Raw genomic sequence first — 21,192 nt, 5'->3', positions numbered from 1 at the left:
TGGGGCCAAAGGTGGAAAAGTGATAGCAATACCGTGTATCTTTTCAGGCACATTTTACAAAGAACATCTATTAGACTACTTTGTTTCTGGTCAGGAGGACTTTTATTACAGGCAGTTATCATCATAAGCACTACAATGGATTAAAAAAAATCAGACAAAATGTGCAATTAAAATCTGGGGTTTGTAATTCCAGAAATCTTATTTCCTTCATCAATAATTTTAGTGCTTACCACAGGGAACTGAAGAAGCAATTAAACAGGGCTGTGGACATTTTTATGCAAGCACTCTTGTATCAGCTCCAGAGCTGATTCATAAACCAAGCCATCCACTCGGGGGGGGAGGGTTAAAAACTAAAAGACAAGACAAGTTTCTTGCAATTAATCATACTCTTACATCCACTGAAATTTCCTTACTCCAAAAGTGGCTACTTTTCCAACTTTTGAAAAGATGGAAAGGCCAGTTTTAGCAAAGGAAGGATCTGACTGATGAGTGACCCCAATAAGCTGCTCAAGTATGTTTTCAATAATAAGAAAAAACAACCTCAGGGAGAACTTGGAAAAAAAAAAAACAACAGGTGAAAACATTAAGGAATATCCTTGCAAATCATAAGTTTACATCTAATTTCAAATTTTCTCTGATCATAGTCATTCAGCCAATGAAAAACAATGCGGAACAAGTGATTCACAAAATACGCAATACATACCATGTGCTAATCAATCCACACAGAAAACTTTAGAAGCTATTATTTTATTAAATTCTTTATTTTCAAAAAACCTATTTTTTATAAAAACTATTATATTTATAAACCTATTTTTATATTTCAAAAAACCTTAGCCAGTGCTGCTCCCCCCCAAAAAAAATAAATATTGACAATAAATTCAAAAGAGAAAGAACCTTGTTTCACGGAGGCTAGAAACAGTAAAAGTAGGGAGCTCTAAAAGTAAAGTAAAGGTGTCTAAATAGCATTTCCCTTCTACAAGAGCTGTCATGGAAGAATAACCAGAGAGATTAGGCCCACTGTGCTCACTGAAGCTGCCCTCACACACAGTTGTTGTGTGCCCTGGAGACTGCAGAATGTGAGAAAGGCAAAGGCTTGTCATGATTTGAAAACTATACCAAAAAAACCCCAAACCCTTCATATTGTGGTCTCAACTGTGTTTGTTAAGAGCATTTCCAATACCACTCTATTTAATACACTCTTTCTTCACAGTCCTACTCTGTTGAACTCTGCTACATAAATACAGGCAGTAACACACAGCCCTCCCACAGACACACATGAAGGTCCTGAATAACTCAGCACTAGCAGGGATCTCTGCACCACACTGCTCTTGTTGTGCAGTTCTTCCTGTTTAACATGGGAAAACACTCTTTATTTGTGGGGAAGGTCAGGGCTACCATTACAGGGATAAATTGATCTGTGTCTCCTTGTAAATGCAGCATGAACATCTGGGAAAGAAAACATCTACAACTGGCTCACACTTACAAGTACTCAAGTGCTGTGATTGCTAACTGGCTTCTCAGGCAGTGCAATTCTTCAGTGAAGTCAATAAATGGTAGAGGAGTATCAACACACTTAATTCTGCGCTTATGTCTCCAGCCTCTTTGGGCGCATCCTGAAACGGTGCCGGAAGAAGTCTGGACCCTTTTGCTAATGCATTCAATCTCTCCCTCCCCTTTTATCTAAAAGCATCTTTGACTGTGCTTTTATTTTCATTTCTGCCTTTCTGGGCCAGAACTGAACACCCTGGGAAGTAGAGAAGAAAGACTTGAATTCTACTCTTAGTCCTGCAACACTTCAACAAGCTCCACTGCAGCCAGGGGGATGTGGTGTTGTGCCTCTGAGGAAAAACACTTACTCAGATCCCCTTTAAACCCTTATCCTTCCTCATGAGATACTGTTTCCCCTCCACTGTCCCATAGATCCAGGTATGTGACATTTCCAGAGGAAGCATGAACTGATAATGACTGTCCTCCCTATTTAGTTTTCACTGGACCTTCTGTTCTCAAATGAAATGCAGCAGCACATGAACTTACATCTTCAATTTTAAACTGGAATGAAACTGCTTATCATACATGCATCTTCTTCAAATAGACTGACTTGGATCAAATTATCAACACTGAGGCTGAATTGTGAAGTTTTTTCAGGCAGAGGAAAGAGTTGTGGGGTGGTTTTGCTTTCCATTAATATGTGAGGATAGAGCTAATAGGCAAAAAAAAAAAGATTGCAGATTCAAGAAGATCTGTGTGTGCCAGATGCTGATAGCTATACATAGCCCCTCAAAGGAGAGTGACTGCAGAGAGTATCTTACCCAGGCAAACAGGAATTTGCCTAAGATCACTGCAAAAAAAAAAAAAAAAAAAGCAACCCCAAACTCAACCTTTAATCTATGGTGCATTTCTTCTGCTGCAGAAGTTGTGTAAGTGCTCCGTGAAGTGAATAAGAAAGACTATGTCCTCATGATGACCTTGCCTACATTTCACATAAATGTGTTTCCAAATTTAACAAAAGCAAATCTTCCCTTTTACCATTAGACTCAGAGTCATTCTTGAATACAACCTCTTTGCTCCATAACCCTTAAGAGAAGTAAGCAAAGGACAATAGATGAGGCTTCTTCAATGTAATAAAAAGGCAGCATGCAGCCTATGAGATGAAATTCAAAAACAGAACTTGGATATAAAGAACATGATTTTCCACCCTAGGTTTTTCTTATTGTTTCACTCAAGAACATTTTAAAAAAGAGAGGCACTTGATTTCCCTGCCTCTTTTCCTCTATACCCTGGTATCAAATTTTTCTTCCCTTTTATCCAATACAGTGGGTTTTTACGTAGAGCAATATAATTTCTAAGTAGTTCAAAATGTGAAATACTTGTACTTGAGATGACGAGCTATCATCTCTACAGAGCAGTATGATAATTTTGGAATGACCAGGAAGTTTGGTATGGATTTTAATTAACACTGATGAACCTGGCTACTAAAGATTAAATTCCCAAATGAGTAAATGCTACCTTTCTACACACAGGTCTATCCAAATTATTCTCATTAAAACAATTAAAAAAATTTATAAGCTTCAGTCTGTGTCAAGGTTTTACAAAACTGATTAAAAATATAAAATGAGTTATTGAACTGCATTAAAAATCAACCTTTTTCATCTATTGAAAAGTAATGGTCTGTAATTTGTGTTCAGGAGATTTTATTTCCAGTGAATAATAATTGTGCTGCAGCCAACTCTGTGCCCTGTTTCTCTGAAAACCTCATGGGATGTACAGGAGAGGGTTTTGTGTCCTGCTGATGACACACTCACACACTTTGTGTGACACTTCTTCTTATTCTCCAGTCCTTACAGAGAAGCTTAAGTTTGTTTCATTATGTTTTTATTTTTCCACTGATGGTTCTTTCAAACTGGTAAACAGAAATGGAAGTGCACAGGTATCATAAAATGGTTTGGGTTTGAAGGGACGTTAATCTAACTTCAGTCCCAGTACTGTGGGCAGAGACACCTTCCACTAGACTGCATTGCTCAAAGCCCCATCCAACCTGGGCTTGAACACTTCCAGAGATGGGACATCCACAGCTTCTCTGGGCAGCCCTTTCTAGTGTTTCACCAACCTCAGAGTAAAGAATTTCTTCCTGAGATCTAATCTAAATCCACCCTCTTTCAGCTTCAAGTCATCACCTCTTGTTCGATCACTACATGCCCTTGTAAAAAGTCCCAAAGTCCCTTCCCAGCTTTCTTGCAGGCTCCCTTTAGGTCCTGGTGCTCTAAGGTCTCACTGGACCTTTCTTCTTTCTTCCCTTTCTCCAGGCAGAACAACCCTGAACTCTCCCAGCCTGTCTTCATAGGAGAGGTGCTCCAGCCCTGCGATCAGCACAGCACACATCCTCTGGACTTGCTCCAGCAGATCCACATCCTTCTTGGGTTGGGGGCCCCAGAACTTGTATTAGATAAACTGATAAGACTCTGGTAAGGAGAAATACCAACTCCTGAGTAAGGGGAGGGATAATCTCAGCAACAACACAGACTGGGTTCTAATTGGCAGGACGTGAGCTCTGCAGTGAAGGACCTGGGAGTTCTGGTGGACAGAAAACTGACCAGGAGCCAGAAGACCTCACAGTGCTACCTACACAAACCCTAGAGCACAGTGCCTGCCCTACCTAGCCCATCTCAGCCATGCATCTTTTGTTTTAGCAGACAGGTTCATTTCACTACCAGCCCTTGATGCCCTATCTCAAGCCCTCTGCCCCTCTCCTTCATTCCTGGCTGCTGTTAAGCAGCTTTTTGCCATTCTCATTTCTGTTTCCATGTAGCTTCCAGGCACTCCTGTAGCCTACTTGTCAGCCTGCTTTCCCTCACAATCATCCTGTATGACACCTCTACTCTTCCCACAGTCACTTGGGATACCAGGTCTGTCCTGGGCAACACCTTTAGCCTCACTCTGAGCAAGAGGCCTCATTTTGCCTGCAAATATTCACAGGACCATGGCTGCAAGCAGCTTAAAACATCTGGCCCTAAGAGGGGATGGCAAACATTTGATGTAAAGGAGAAAATTTATGAGTTTAATAGCAGAAGTTTTAAAAAAGGATGGGAATTCTTACACAATTCTACTAGAAGACTTACGATAGAAATAATAGGAATGGAAAAAAATATTTTGAAATTAAAGAAGTCCAACTGAAAATCAAAGGGTGGGTAGATTAAGCAACACTGAATAAAAAACCTTCAGTCTTGGTCAATATTTCTCCCTGTAGCAATACCAGTGGGTTACAAGTTTCAGCTTGTGCCACTTGGGATGGAAAAAGAACAAAGAAAATATCAGGATAAATGAAAAACAGCTGGTCCATTGTCTTTCATTGATTTTTCAGATCTAAACATTAACTTTCATTAGCTCCAGTTTCAAACTCCAACATCTATAGCACCTACTATTTTTCTTCTTAGACGTTTGTCCATCATTTTTCATAATAATCTTTTTTAAACCACCAGACACTGCTTTTGTCCACCTCCTTCAACTTCAGTTGAATGTTTATATTCTGTTATCAAATACTGACTGTTCCATTAATACAGCATCGCACAAAATCTGTGAGAAATTGGTGGATATTTTAGTATGTATCTTGCAGTCCACTCTCTCCTACTACAGTTTACACTGCCATTAGTATCTAAACAAGTTAGTTTAAGGTGATCTCAGCTATGTCTCCTCATCTAGAAACTGCAGTATAAACTTATGCTTATGCAGCAGCACAGATTACATACAACAAATTAAATCTTTCTTTTCAGAGGTAGACAAATTTGGAATGCAGATGGAAAATTCTGCATTTCAGACAAACAAATGATTGCCTATCAGAACTCCTTCCCATACTAGTCCTTAGAGTATTGCATACATGTAAAGGGGGGAAATTTGAAAGAGTCAGATAATTGCCACAGGCATCCTTAATTCTAACAACACTTCCCATTTGCAGATAGAAGCGCAAATCTGAAAGAGGTAATAATAGCTAAATGGATATTACTATCTGCCGTTACCTGATCTATCTGCACAATTACAGCAGTTTGTGAATGCTGTATTTGCTTATAAGATCTGGCTTAAGAGCCTAAAACAACCCCTTTTTAGGAACAACATATCACCTACATGGTGTTTGGAACTGATGGAACTTTCACTTGGAGAAAAATCACAGAAATAATTGCTTCCAGAGAGATTTCTTTCCCAAACCAAACCCAAGGGGAATACAAGAGTCAACTCCATTTCTGAAAAGCAGACATTAAGAGGCCAGAGAACTCCACCAAAAATTAGATTTTTCCTGTCCTTTAACAATGCCAGAAAAAAAAATTTAAGACTTAAAACATGTCAAGACACATCACAGTTGTCAAAAAAGAGTAAACAATTATTGCCTCTTGTCTGAGAAAGTCACAATGATTCAGTCAAATAGAGTCCTATAGTCCTATAAATACTATAATTTTTAAAGTCATAGGAGATCTATCAATTTCCACAAGGGATGATGTGACCATCTCTGTACTGGCATACAGGCCTTTGAATACACCCTTGGAAAAAAACCCACCCTTTATTTTGCCAAAACTAGTCACTTCCTTCTCATCAAAAAAGACAAAACCAGACAATCACAGTCAAAATGGTAAAGCAAAGTGTCCTCCTGGCATAAAAGGAATGTGAAATAAATGAATTTACAATAAGTCCAAGCAGACATATTTTATATTTATTGCTGATAAATAAATATTGTCTAAAAGCTTTTCCAGACACTTTCTTGTACTTGGTAGCATGGCCAGATATATTGGGTCAACCCACTACACCAGGTTTCTACAGATGGAAATTTTTTAAGAAGGAAACCTCAGTCTCAGAAATTGGCTTGAAACAAACAGATACTATTAACTAAAAGTAGAGTCTCATAGCTGTATTCTCATCTCTTCTGCAGATTTCATATTGTGTAAGTAATTTATTTAGATTGTAAAACTACTTTGACATTGAGGATGGCAGAACTATTTCTGGTCACATTCACTTCATTTAATCTTTGACAAAGAGAAAGAAATCAATGAAATATGAACAGTAAGAAGCAATACACCTGCCTAGAAAAAAAACCATCCAGGCTTTATAGATGAACACTCAGGAAAGAGTCAGTGAAATAATATACACTATTAGAAAATGTGCTCCTGTGGGAAGTATTTGGTCCTGAAGACAATAAGCATTTTGCTGTTGTATCTTTAATACTGTGAGGCTGCAATTTGCAATATACTATATCAGTGTTACTAAAAAAAGTCAACATGCAAACCAGTATGTTAAAAATGTCTAAAGAAGCAGGTGCAATAGGATCATCCATCCATCCATGTGTGGGGGTGTGTCATAAGAAATATAAAAACACTTACTTCTGCTTGCTTAGGAATGCTGAACTTGGCCATCTTTGACTTGGTCCTGGCTGAATCAGGCTTGCTGGAAGGCACTCCCCGATATGACTTGGTCGTCTCTGCTGGTAACTTCAGCTTTGGAGACTCATCAGGAGCCTGGTCTTGACCGTCCATTGGCCTCACATAAGCTGTTGGCTTCTGCTGACCCAGACTAGGCTTTGAAGCAAGAGAAGGTGGGAAGTTTTGGACACAGTGCCCTCCACTGTGCTTTGCTGGCCTCTCTTGGACTTGAGTTCCTCCTTCTGAGCTACAACTGAGCTTTGCTGGCTGCTGGCCTCTGTTGATGTTGTCTCCTAATGTGGACCTCAGTGAGCTTTGCTGGGCAGTATTGGAGGAGGAGGAGGAGGAGGAAGAGGAGGTGGAAGAGGAGGTGGAAGAGGAGGTGGAAGAGGAGGAAGAAGAAGAGGAAGAAGAGGAGGAGGTGGGACTCGATGCATAGCGTTTTAGTTTCTCCAGATTGGATTTTTGGTTCGCCAGTTTGAAGTCACCCTTGTGTGACTCCAGCGACCGGTGTCCGTGTTTGCTTGCTCTCTGCTGGCCATCTGAAGCGGCATTATGCCCAGCCTTCTGCCAGCCCATCGTGGTACTTTTGCTCTGCTGGGCAGCTAGGGATGCTGGTGTGGAAGAAGTAGTGCTGGAAATAGGAGGAGGAGGTGGTGGTCTCGAGTCTGCGATAAGATGTTCATCAGTCTTGGGGAGAGATGTCTGAGGAACCCCAGGTTTTGGAACCCCAACGAGATGGCTCTGGTTTGACCGGTCAGTTAACAAGTCTTTCATTTCATCGTAGTTGCCCAACGTATTCTGGATGCGATTGGAAAGCTCATCCCCCTTGTTAGTCTGCAAAACAAAAATTGAGTGTTCTGCTACAGTCAACATAAGAAAAACAAGATTCCCTGCATGCTTCTGCTGAAATCCTTACTGAAGTAAGACTGTCTTATTCAGCAGCAGCGTTGAGGGATGAAATCGAAAATCCTTATTGTCTCTGAAGACACTTGTCAACATCTTAAATCTACCCTGAACTGGAAAAGCTATAAAGGGCCTTAGAGTATATAAAAAAAGAAATCTATCACTGATATCACGCTGTAGTTAAAGTATATTACCTGGAAAGTGGAAAATTTATTATTGCAACTGCACAGAGTGGTTTGGATTAAATCTGACCATGATAAAACTTTTCCTGTAGCCCAATGCAAGCTCTCCTTCAGTCATGAATGAAAACACTGCATTCCAAATTTCTTCCTCTGCCTGCCTAAGTTTTCATAACCATCTGGGAAGCCACACAACATCCCATGCAAGCACTGAATGAATTTGTCAGTCTAAGCCAGCCAAATGCTCTGAGGTGACTTGAAAACAGCTTGTGGGAAATGGGAAAAGTACAGATTATGTCCCTTCTTTGAAAATGCTTTGACAGGGTGCTCATTCCAGGGCACTCTCCTCTTGAAAGGAAAAAAAAAAAAAAAAAAAAAAAAGGTGAACAGAGCCCTCGCCAAATTCTTCACATTTCTCAGTGCTTGCTGTGCATAGCAGGGGGAATACAGCCACCCTTCCTCCCCTTTAAGATTAATTACTGTCTTAAAAATGATCCTTTTACTTCCTGACTGAAAAGGCAGAAGCTTCACAAAGAAATAAAACAAGCAAATAAAACATACTGGAAAACATTGAAAATTCTTGCTTTAAAAAGCCACTGTAAGCAAAAGGGTGTATCATTAGCATTTTTACAGCAGAGATTTTTTGAACCCTGCCAAGATGCAGGCGTGTGATGTCCTTTGCTTTACATTTTCAGAGGATGACAGTAATGAGGCACTGGAGTTCTCCTTTCTCTTTTCCAGACATGGAGTCTGAATGGGAAAACTCCTATTGGTTTCAGAAGGCCAAGCTCTCATCTCAAGACTCTCTGCTTTAGAGGAAAACAGAAAGAAGGAGAAAGAAGAGAGTAAAGGAAGTGGAGAAGATCCTCTTAAAGTTCCATTTAAAAACACGAAATATGTGGCAACCACATCTGGAAAACTCTCGAAAACTGGGGTATATAAGGGAAGGTATTCAAGGGAAACTCCCCAGTTTGGAATCTTTTTTGGGGGGGGTTTCCTAGTAGAAAACCTGAACCCAGGCAAAAATGTACAGTAAATAAGTGCTATGATTTCCACATGCAAACTTTTAGAGGTCTACAGTGGAAGCATTCATATGTCTAACAGTAGAAGCAGTCCTGTTTTGCTTCAAACGTTTCCCCTCAAATTTGAAGGACACTACCTTGTACCTGTAAAATGCATTACACCTAGCTTTCTGATATGTTTTTGTTACTGTACTAACAGAGCTAAATATCTATATCAGTAATATACACCGAAGGGGGTAGGAAGGGAAGAACATGAAAGTCTCACATCTGAAAACTTGGAGTAAGATGGCTCAAGGCTCAACCACTACAGGCTGATCTTCCCTCTGCACATGAGGCTGTTACTGTCACAAAGATAATAACCTGGAAAAAAGTCTGAAGCACTGACTCACAGATAGCAAACCACTTTAAAGAAAAGGTGTTCCTTCACTTAACAGGAATCACATCAATATCCTAAAGAAGAGGAAACTATTAATGAGGCTAATGATATGCGAGGCATCGCATACATCTGAAAAGAAAGAAGGCTCGAGATACACTCATATGTCTCCTGAAGTCAATGAAATAATTTCTACACTTGAGCATCTCCTTGGCCAGCAGAATTGCAGAACATACAGGAAAATTTCCTTTTACCCAGTGTATCTCTTAATGCTTCACTGGATCCTCCACCTTGTGTAGATAGCTTGTAGAGAAGTGTTTTTTCAGCTTTCCTCAATGACAAGAAATCTGCTGTTGGGCCTGTACTCATTATTATTCATCCAGAGTGTGTATGAGGTTCCTTTCCCTGCCAGGAGCATGGCAACAATGACCACCAAATGGAATGGGGCCTCTGACACCCACAAGTCTCCCATAGCACAGACATCTGGTGAGGACAGGTCTCCACCTGTCTGCTTCTAGCTCCATGGACATAAACAAATTGGTGTGCAGGTTTGGCCCTTAAGATGTCCAGCCTCCCAAAAAGAAGGTCTGTTTTTTTCTGATGGCTGATCTGTAGATGAAAGGAAACAAAAGCCTAATTACAGATTATATGTAGACCATCAATAGCTCAGAGACGTCATCAGGTTTTCTTCTACATGGATGTGATGTGAAGGTCACACATCGACACCTTGTATTGAGAGATCCCAGATAGCCACAAGAATAACTGCAGCAAACTGGTATCATGGCATATGCTGACAACTGGTCTGTGCTGTTTATTCCTTCAAGATGCACTGGGGACAGCTTCAGGTGAGATTTTGCATTGAGCTGATCTCATACAGGGGAGTTCACCTACATCCTCTTGGGAATATGATGGGATCTGAGGTAACTTGTTATGAGCTTTAGATTGTCCTATTATCTTCTCTGAAATATTGCTGGCCTTATTTAAGTATTCCCGCAGGGAAAACATGATCACAAAATGTGTAAGGAGAAAAAGCATTCTGTGCAAACATGTCTGACTTATGGTGCTCCGATATTCTTCTGCAATGCAAGACAAATCCAAGCAGTTGAAGATGGTAACATATAGCACTTCTAAAAATAAACCTGATGGCTGCATGGAAGGCCATCAGAATTTTTGCTTCACTAAAAATACTTATATAGTTAATGGGCCAAGATATTCTGTCCAGAAAATATCCAGAACTAATTTCCTGCTTTTCCACTCCCCTGTAAAAGAGATTTTATGTAAAAGATACTGGATTTCCTGTAATCCTTCATAGAGGGTTGCTATGGATACTTTGAACAGGATAAGGGGCGACCTGAAGAGTCAGGATTTTTGAGAAAATTCAATGTTACAGTAGGAGTGATACATGTCAAGGTGAGAGAGGACATAAGATTTAAGAGATTTCCGGTTTGCCTTTGATTTTCAGATATGGTCTTCTGAATGGCATATCCTTTGGCTTTAGCTCGTGTTTCTCAAGCTGCACAGAGGAATACTGAATTTAATCAGAGCTTGCAGTGAATATCTGTTATAACTTCATTCCCCTCTGGAAACCCCTAGAAGGTGAACATGATCTTTAAAGGGACTACAAGTGTGTTTCAGTTCTGCTTTTGCAGAAAGGTTTTCTCTTTTGCAGTTAGGCTCACTCCACAGTAAGATCAAAATGCCCAAGCCACATCTTTTTCCCCCCCACACTGAAGGTTCACAAAAGCTTGGCTGAGTTCAGAGAGCCCAATGGTCCATTGCCAGTGTATACATGACATTCAGAGTATGCCACTGATAGAAGTTTTGATGTTCAATACTATCAGAATGACTGATCACCCCAAGCAACGCTGTCACACTAACAGCTGTGAGTTATACTGCTGTCCTGGGCTTTGCCTTTCCCCATGTTTCCTTGACAAAGGTAGCAGCAGGATGCATTTCTGCAGCACCCTCTTTACATGTTTGTTCAAAATAGGGACACAGTGTGTTTAAAGGTAAGAAGCAGGAATGGAACCATTATTCTGGCTGCCTCATAGGATTATCCACTCAGTATCCTTTTCGCTTCTAGAGACAGCAATGATTTTTCAGCCACTCCTATTAAAGCTGATGGAATTATAATGTGGTTGCACAGAGGTGCCTTCTGACGTCCTAACTCAGACACTACTGGTGTGTCCATGGCACATCACGTCTGTGTCATGACAAGCAGTACACTGGCACAGAAGTAATAATGGAAGTGACAGAACTTCTGTAAGTGATTTGAGCTTCAGTATCACCAACTTGAGGCACCACAGACAAAATAGTACCGGGGACCCAGCAAAAGGCCCAATTCTTTTTGTGTCTATTTGACTGGACCAAATGGAAAATCCTTAAGTCTTCACTGGAGCATAGCCCTTAAGAGATGCCAAGACACGGCTGACTTAGGCTTTCCAGTCCTTCTTCCATGGATTAGCCCTTGACTGCTCTCATGGTATTTTCAAGTAGGTCATTGAGGAGTTCAAGACATTTGACATGGTTTCTAAACGTCTTTGTAATGAATCTGAAATCCAGGCAGCTGGAGGTCAGCTGCAAGGCAGACAGAGCTGTGTTCCTTCAAGAGACATGGTTTGAAAGTGGTAGATCTTTCTTTTTTATTAGGGACTAAATACAAGCAACAATCTGGAAGAAGGGCAAGCTAAAAGCTGACCCTGGAGCACAAGAATTAAAACGCAAGCATGGAAGTCAAAGCAGAAGCCAGGTGCCAGGTCCCAAATAGGTTTCCTGGAAAGAGGCACTAAAGCACCCTAAGCACCAAGGGCAAGTGATGCTGCATGGAGGGAAAGGCTTCACAATGTGGTAGCTGTTACAGTAACTTGGACATTTCTGGAAAGGAACAGCAGAAAATACGTGATGATGGTTTGATACATACAGGCAGTCATTGGTTAAACTGAGGGAGAGGAGCAGCCCTCATGGGACACTGCTCTCTGGTCCTGTTCACCATTTTCAAGCTTCTACAGAGGGTAGAAGGCCCTGCTTGACCTTCTAACAGGGAGTGATGGAAGACAGTTGTGCCTCATCAAAGTGCTGTTATCATGAGGAACAACACAGGGAGTTGAGACTCCTAAGCTACTTCTGCCTTTGGTGGAGGAGAAAACATGTATAGCAGACAAATTTTCTTATTATCTTAGTAATCCTTATAGGGGAAAAAAAAGGTATTTCAGTATATTAACCTTGACCAGGGCACAATGTTTACAGTATTGCTTAACTTTCACACTCTTGTCTTACACAATTGTTTTCTTCTAAGTATTGCAAAAAACAGGTTACCTTCACCTTCACCTCCTAGTTTTAATTCTATCTCAAATATTGCTGGGATATTTCTAGTTCACTGCACTCTTGTGTGCTGCTGAACACTAGAAGAAGCTTTTTACACATACATAAATATAAATATATATAAAATCCAACCCTCAGTGAATCATGCATGTTCTCCGTGAATTTTGGGAAGTTAGCACTCGTGGGAGGGTGATGAAACCTGGACAGTGCCTTCTGCAGGCTACATTTTTGTACTGTGGAATAAATAAATAAACAAAGATTGACCCAGCTGGGAAGCATCTACCTTGTAGGGTTCACTGAAGAGGGAATAGCTTGTGTTAAATGCGCCATTGTCCTGCTGGGCCTCCTGATTTCTCCTTTCCCATTCTTTCCTTCGCAGCACGTTTCTATCTGGCTCATACACACTGGAGTTAGAGGGGGGGAAAAAAAAGAGAGAAATTGTTTTTTTAGAGTTAAAAATTAGAGGGCAACATATAAACCAGCATGCATTTAAAAGTTAAGAACTCTGTTTTGCAGACAGATGGCAAAAATAAGCACAAACATGAATCAGTTTCAGCCAGTTCAAGTAGGCTGGAGAGGTTCAGGTCTCCGGGAGTGCTGGCTCTTTCTTCACACAGAGAATAGATAATTAAATTCTTACAGAAAAATAAAAAAGAAATCACATGGCAGGATCTAGTCTGTACAGAACTTCTCTGCTTGAAACAAGACAAAGGAAATATCTAAGCAACTTTGACAAAGACTAGAAGTTCTCTTAAGGCAGATGGTAATTACATCTGTGAGTAAATAGAAATTATGAACATGTTCCCACTTATGACATATCCTCTGAGTGTTGTATGAAAATGCTCCTTTTTTCACATGGATGTGTTTCTGTAGTGATTCTTCATTAACTAGCTCCCTAAAGAGCTGTTAAAACTATATGCTGTAGTGGTTTCCACAGTTAGGTTGCTTCTTCTGATCTCTGCTAATCAGCCAAGTCGTGAAACTACTACTGAAACAATTCCTCCTTCTGATGGATTTGACACTATCACAACCACAGAACATGAATAAATGAATAGTGGCACAACAGTGTATGTACAGCTAGTAGGGTGTAGCTGAAGAGAGAATAAAATCAGTGCACTACACAACAGCAGTGATTTTTAGCAATTAACAATTTTAGCTCCAATATAAACATTCAGAATAAAAAATAACTCTTTTTTTTTTTTTTCAGAATTCTAGCTTAATACACGACAACATAAACCACAGAAGTCTTACTCTGAATTTCTACAGAACACCACCTTTCAGATTTACACATTTCAGTTGATAATGTTTTATGCTCCTCACAAACGAAGCCAACATGTCTAACAAAGTTCACATGTTATTTCAGGACAATGTGACAAGTATGCTGATTCCTATTTTGCTTAGCTCAGCTAATGATTTTCTTCTGGCACAGTAAATCTGTAAAGCAGGAATATATATTAATGTCATGTAAGTGCACCATGTGTTAATAAGATAAACATTGTCTTGCTAACCAGCTTCCCAGTTAGTAAAACATATGTTGCATTGGCTACCCACGTGATGCTACCTAGTATGCCTCAGGCAAGGCAGTCAAAAGGCCAACAGCTATCTGATTCTAACTCCAGACCTGAGAGAGCTGAAAATACACAGGATATGTTAGATGCTATTAGTATTTAAAAACAATGCCTCAACAGTCACTAAATGAACAGAGAATCTTCTGTTTGCTTGTTGATGCTGCTAACTGGAACTGGACTGCAGAGGAGCCTTCTGATGGGTCTGAGGGCAGATGCCAGGGGCCAAGCACAGCTCTCAGACACAGGGGATCATTGTGAAACAGCGTTTCAGTACAGCAGGTTGGAGACAGCACCCAAACACCACATTACAATCACTTTCAGGTGGTTGAGGGTTTTTGGGTTTTTATCCCACACTATTCATGAGCAATGCATGTTATTCACGCCAACACCTTCTCCTTGAAAAGCAGGTAATGAGGAGGAAATCATAGCAATGGAGTTTTGGGCATGGAAAATGCCCTCCAGAAAGAAGGGGATGGTGAAGGCTTCCCCATGGGTTCCTGGGAGTGAGATCACCTGCTGCACATGCTGCTAAGACCAGAGGCAGAGCACTTGTCATTGACTGCTGTGAGAGCAGAGGTCTTCATTGTGCCATGGAGCCTACTCCTATCAGCTCAGCCAGTTAACAAGCACCTGCATCTAAACCAGACTTTCTGCCAAGCTTAATAACTGTTGCTAGGTTGGCTTTTTCTGGAGTTTTAAGAGATCAGGCTATAACTTCATCCTCAGCTACATGTCCCCATCCAGCATCTCTTGACTCTGTGAGATGCTTTGCATTTGTACTCTAGCCTGCAGCCAAATAGAGATGAACAGCTTCCCTGAGATTAATTATAATACTGGTCTCTACCCAATTTCTAGGAAGTAAACAAGTACAACATTCTTCACTAGGCCTCACACTAATTTAAAAATCCACTGGTGTGATACTCCTAAAGTGGGAGAACATTTTTATCCCTTTATTGGACAGATATATTTGATGAAGACATACAAGTCATCAGGTCTCTGAACCCCATTCTCAAATGAGTTCACTGCTGGCAATGCAATGCACAACCTGCAGTAATTCAGAATGATTATGCAAATGTCAGAACCGTGTGACAATGCCTAATTCGTCATCTATAAGCAGTAAGTTAGGAAAAGCTACAAGTTGAGAGTTGTGTTCCTTTGGTAATACCAGATGGCAAAATGTCTAGCATTTGTGAAGCTGCTCCTTATTTGCATGAACATTGCAGCAATCACATTTTCTTGAACGTATGTCACCAAATGTATTTATTTGTTTTGGTTCAAGGAGAATACTGCCAACTGCTATAATTGCCTTTATTGCAAACACTTCAGTTAATGGAAAATGATTCTTTTTAATAGATTTCTTCTTTATTTTTTTTTTAATTTGCAATTTAAAACAATCCCAGAGGTACCTTTTAATGGTTTAACGTGTGTCATGTTTCAATAGCTAAGCCATGAAGAACAAGCTCATGAAAACCTCATGATTTTTTCCTCATCAGGGCATGTGTACATATGTGAGCAATATATAAATATATATGTGTAGTATACATGCTCAGTTTTGTAAGACCTGGCACCAAAGAACATGCAAACGTTCACCTCCCAAAAGTCAGTGTCATTTATATTTATTTCATACAGGTCAAATTCCAAAAGGTTGAATTTAAACCATTTTTAAATGGTATACTGCTATTTTTCAAAAAGTTGCATCTGTTTCAAATTCATGCTTAAAGGACATGAACCAGAACATGAGCAACAAGTCAAACACTTGCAAAATTATATATGAATAAAGGTTGCATTATAGAAATTAAATTATCTGAAATTTGGCACATTGCTTTTTTTGATTTATCTCAGCCCTAAGATCTGCCAAGACACATACTGGATATACCAACAAATTGTGCTTAAATGACAGTGTCTCAGGCTCAAAGAGCTTTCAGCACACCACCACCACCACCCTGGTCACAGCACCCCTACCTTCTCTGCTTCTTCCAGGATGCACAGAATAATTTCAGTCCCAGATATTTGCCAGATCAGATTTCCAGTGGATTGCTAAACATTTCAGAGTAGGTACTTTAATGAATTTTGATCTGTTGTGGTACATTTTGGCAGATCACCTGGATGGTCCCCAGCGTTTGGCCATGCCCAAGGTAAGTGTGGCTCCCTGTGAGACCAGCCTGCAGAGGAGAGCCCAGGCATGCTGGTTCCTGAGGGGAGGGTGGTGGTGGCACCAGCCTCCCCACAGAAACACTCACAGCTTTCTTCATGCTACTCCTGCCATCAGGAGGAACCATTTCCTTTAGTCCTTAATTAGAAATAGACAGAGATGGCTCAGGGGACAACCTAGGAGCAGAGCAATAATTTTACCTGAAAAACCTGGGGCTGGATTTAATCTCCTACAAAGTCCAAAGAGTTATGTTGTCTCAGGCTAGGCTGAAAGAAATCATATAAAAAGCCTAAAGTTTTAGGTATTGATAAATCTCCTTTTCTTTCCTTTTCTTTTATTTTTTTTTTATTTTATTTTTTTTTTAAAGCACACTATTCCTGACTTGCTTTGCCTCCCTTAGACACCACGTTTTGGAGCAACTCAAATAAAAAGGTCTCATCTCCATGATGAACAATGTGGCAACAGTGCACCAACATATCCTCCTGTCCTTCAGTTTGGTAACACCCAAATTTGCATTCAGAGGAAGATGTCCTTTTCCACAAACGAAGCACTGCACCTTCACAGAGGAATTACATGGTGTGCATTAATGATGCTGCTTGACCTTTTCAGAAACCACAAAATTGCTGCATCATGAAGGGGAGATTCTGGAAGGGTTCTGTTATTCTGTTACAAGATCACCATCCTCCTCACAGCTGGCATCTTTGAGGCTGTTAAAGACACAGGGAGATAAACTAAGGGTGAGATTGCTGTTCTTGGCATCAGTTTATATCCTGGAAAAGGAAGGGGGCTGTGACCCAGCCACCTGTACCAGCATGACAGAGGAAGGTGCTACCACATGTATACAGAGACCTGCCCACAGTTTCTGAACTTATCATTTGCAGCACCCTGCAATCTTGTCTTTGCTTTTCCAGACTTTCCAATATAATTTTCCAGTCCAAAGACTTAGTTCATTATTCTCTGAATTGTGAGGGCTTTGCAACACCCACATACACACTCATTTTCCTTCTACCTCCCCACACACATAAATATTGCGATATAAATTTAGCAGGAGTAGCTTGTTTGTTTGCAGTTAATGTTTACCCAGGAGGCTGATCTCCTTCACCTTGGCAGCTACCTGTGGCACTTAGCTCAAAACATTCAGAACCTGAAGTCTAGACATATTAATTACAAAAGCAGAGCTGATGCTTCATGCTAACAGGCAGCTATTTCTTAACCTGGCAAACCCACAGTTCCTGTGGGTTCCTGGCAGACCTTTCCTAGGGAAGACGTAGTTCCCAGGGCTGAGCTTCTTTCCCAGATTTTGTCAACCTTCCCATCTGTTCTTAAACTGACCCTTCTTCTTCCATCATGAAATTAAAAAGCTCCACCAAAATGTCATCAGACTACAACACTCACTCCTGGCCTCATGGGAGTGACACCATCCCCAAGCTCCTAGGTGCAGTCCATGTCACTACAGGGGCTGATCATGTTCCAAAAAACAAAAAAAAAAAAAAAAACAAAACCAAAACCCACCTCAAAAACACAACTCATACTGTAAGTGACTAAAAGATATGTGCATTTCAAGAATAAACCTAGACCCAGGAGCAACTTTTCTGCAAGGACATATATATCTTTGAAATTAAATTTTAGCACATGGTCATTTTTGAATTATGAACAAAGTTATAACTGCTTCAAAGCCATGGGAAATAGGCAATATTTCAAGAAAATAAATTTTAAAATGGTTTACTGATTATTCTCAACATTTCCCCACCAATTTTAATCTGCCACAAAAATCAATATACTAAGTTTCAGGCTGAAGTGAGGACATTTTCTTCAATATTTAATAGTCTAATTCTCCCCTGAATTACTACATTTATGCCAAAGTAGCTAAATAGAGTAAGTCAAAGCAAAAACTTAACACCATAAAAAAGCAGTCCAACCCTGATGCAGGACAGTGATTATGTAATTCAATTTAGAATGGAAACTGGATTCTGGATTTTAATGTCTCATCATTCCTGTGTCTCTGCCATATTTTAAAACTCAAAAGGATGAGTCAGACTGAGACCCTGTAAAGGCAACAGCCCCAAACATTTTTAGAAAAGAATCTTAACTTTAAAGATTTAATTACAATTGATATTGTCTTGGTTGCTGAATTGCTGTGCTTAACACAGTAGTATTTTTTATGTCACTGTTCATGTCTATGGTTTTTGCTGGCCAATTTCGAGGTACCAGTTCCACTTCTAGATAAGCATAAATGGTATCTGTTTGGAAACTCATTGCTAACAGGGTATAGGGAACTCCAAGACAGGGCAACCTTACATCTTTGAGCATGAAATACTTTCCCTAATGATATTTGAACTATCAGTTAAATTATAACAAAGGGGCTGCCTTTGATGATCAAGTTTACATAATCAGTAAAATACCTTCCTACGTTACAACTGGCTTTTTTTAGACTGTTTATCTATCCTAAACAGCAGAAGTTAATTTGAGGATTTTTACAGTATTTTTTCCCATTTACAAACAGGAATGCCATGGGGTAAAGCAATTACTCTGATTTACTGTTTTCACTTTGATTGAACATAAAGATGTAGCAGGGTCTCAAAAAAGCAGTAACTTAACAAACTGTGCTCCTATCCACAGACAGATAAAGTACCTATTTTGCTATTTCAAAGAGTTTACCTCCAGGCAGCAGCACAGAGCAAACATCAATCAATGACATGTGTCTAAGATGAGATTGATGTTTACTCTCACAGCTTTTCATCTTACATCCAATAAATTATTTTTCCTTCACCAAAGTGCCTGGTTAAATTTCATTTTTCACTTTGCAGTATCAGTTTTAAAACTTTAGCTTCCAGCAATTTTAAAGCTAGGCTTCATTGACGCTTCAGCTTTTACAGCCTGTTTATGATTTGTATTAGCCATGAAACACTACCGACCAAACATGAATATGATCAGGGGGAGCTGAGCTAGGGCAGCCGCTTGCACGGTGGCAGGTGCAGGCTGGAAGGTGTGAGATTACTTTAATTATCCGCCTGGAAATTCCAAGTCCAAAACAGGGAGCTGTATTTTCAGGGGCAGATATATTGTATCCACCAAACAAATGAATATATACATATCATATCTGCAAAATCAGCATCGGAGCATTCAGGTCAGGTCTTCTGAGGGTTAACACCGGGCAGCTGGAAGGAACCAAGGAAAGGCTAATTGTGGGTGCAGTTATTACCTTACAGGCACTCATACCTGACATTCACAAAATGTAAGTGCTTCAGGTGCAACCTGACTGAATTTTAAACATGTATCAAAATGCTAAGAAAACCTAGGGATGCAGTTAAGACTGGGACCTAGGTTGTTGAGTCAGAGCATGATAATAGAGGAACATTAAAAAAACCCCTATTTAGCTCAACACCTGCTTTTATAAGAGTACCTCTTCCAGCCTCGCTACAGATAAAACATGCACATATTCTTCCCTCTGTGAAGTTTTGCTCAATGAAAAAAATTGAGATATAATTATCAGGAAAAATAACTTCATCATATGATAAAAATTTACCAGTCCATACTTATATTACACATAGATATTCAAAAATTAACCACTCTCTATTAATCAGTAATCCTATTTTCAATACCTTATTTTCTTTTATAACCCAAAATCTGCTAGGGAAAGTGCCTAAGATGGATGAAGATCTTAAAACAACACTGAGCCAAGCTAGAAACAAAACATACAGCAGCTTTAATTTTGCACCGCTCTAACAATATATTCTTTGAAAGTATATTCACAAGTGTAAAATTCACCACTGCTAATAATCTTACACCTGGAATGAGTTCATTTTTCTTCGCAATTCAGAATTAAATTTAAAACCTCCAGAAACTGAGTGAAAATCTTGGCTGCAAAGAAACAGATAATGTAGATGTGACAAAGTATTCCTTCTCTATCCTCATTCATATTTCCCAGGTAGAGATAAAAAAAACCTAACTGAAGAGCACAAACCTGACAAATCACAATGACACCCCTTTATTTAGTTTTTTAAATGTTACTTTTATGCTGTATTTTAAAAATACAACAGCCCATAGAATCACAGAATCACAGAAAGGTGTGGGTTGAAAGCAACCTTTAAGTGACCCAAGCCCATGTCCTGGGCAAGGACACCTTCCACTAGATCAGATTGCTCAAAACTCTATTCAACCTGGCCTTGAACATGTCCAGGGATGGGGCATCCACGACTCTGATCAACTGTCTTGCTATCCTCACAGTGAAGAACTTCCTCCTTATTTCTAACCCAAACCCACCCTCTTTCAGTTTGAAGCCTTTCCTCCTTGTCCTATCACTACATACCCTTGCAAAAAGTCCATCTCTGTTGGTGGCTCCCTCCAGGTCCTGGATGGTGGCATATGGTCTCCCAGGCGTCTTCTCTTCTCCAGGCAGAAAACCCCCAACTCTCCCAGCCTGTCTTCACAGCAGAGGTGCTCCAGCCCTCTGATCATCTTCATGGCCTCCTCTGGACTCAGCCCAACAAGTCCACATCCTACCTGTGCTGAGGACCCCAGAGCTGGGTGCCATACCCTTGTTGGGGTCTTAGCAGAGAGGAACAGAGGGGCAGAATCCCATCCCTTGCTCTGCTGGCCACGCTGCTTTCAGTGCAGCCCAGGGTACAGTTGGCCTTGGGGACTGTGAGTGCCCATAGCCAGGCCACGTTGAGCTTCTTGTCCATCAGCACCCCCATGTCCTCCTCCTCAGGCCTGCTCTCAATTGAGAGGAACTATTTTTTTCTGCCTAACCTAGCAGTGTCGAAATCCCT

General features: G+C 40.3%; 1 protein-coding gene across 1 annotated transcript in view; it reads right to left on the bottom strand.

The window, feature by feature from the left end:
- AFF3 (AF4/FMR2 family member 3) overlaps positions 1–21,192 on the bottom strand; it is a 323,273-nt gene that overhangs the window by 261,049 nt on the left and 41,032 nt on the right. Inside the window, exons 2-3 of the mRNA XM_015638560.2 lie at positions 12,984–13,104; positions 6,861–7,736 (exon numbers count right to left, since the gene is read on the bottom strand). Of these exons, the coding sequence (XP_015494046.1) occupies positions 6,861–7,736; positions 12,984–13,104 (997 nt within the window). The remainder of the gene's footprint in view (positions 1–6,860; positions 7,737–12,983; positions 13,105–21,192) is intronic.

This window comes from Parus major, chromosome 1, assembly GCF_001522545.3.
Source record: "Parus major isolate Abel chromosome 1, Parus_major1.1, whole genome shotgun sequence".
In the NCBI taxonomy this organism is placed as follows: domain Eukaryota; kingdom Metazoa; phylum Chordata; class Aves; order Passeriformes; family Paridae; genus Parus; species Parus major.
This window is presented reverse-complemented; position numbering and strand designations above follow the sequence as displayed.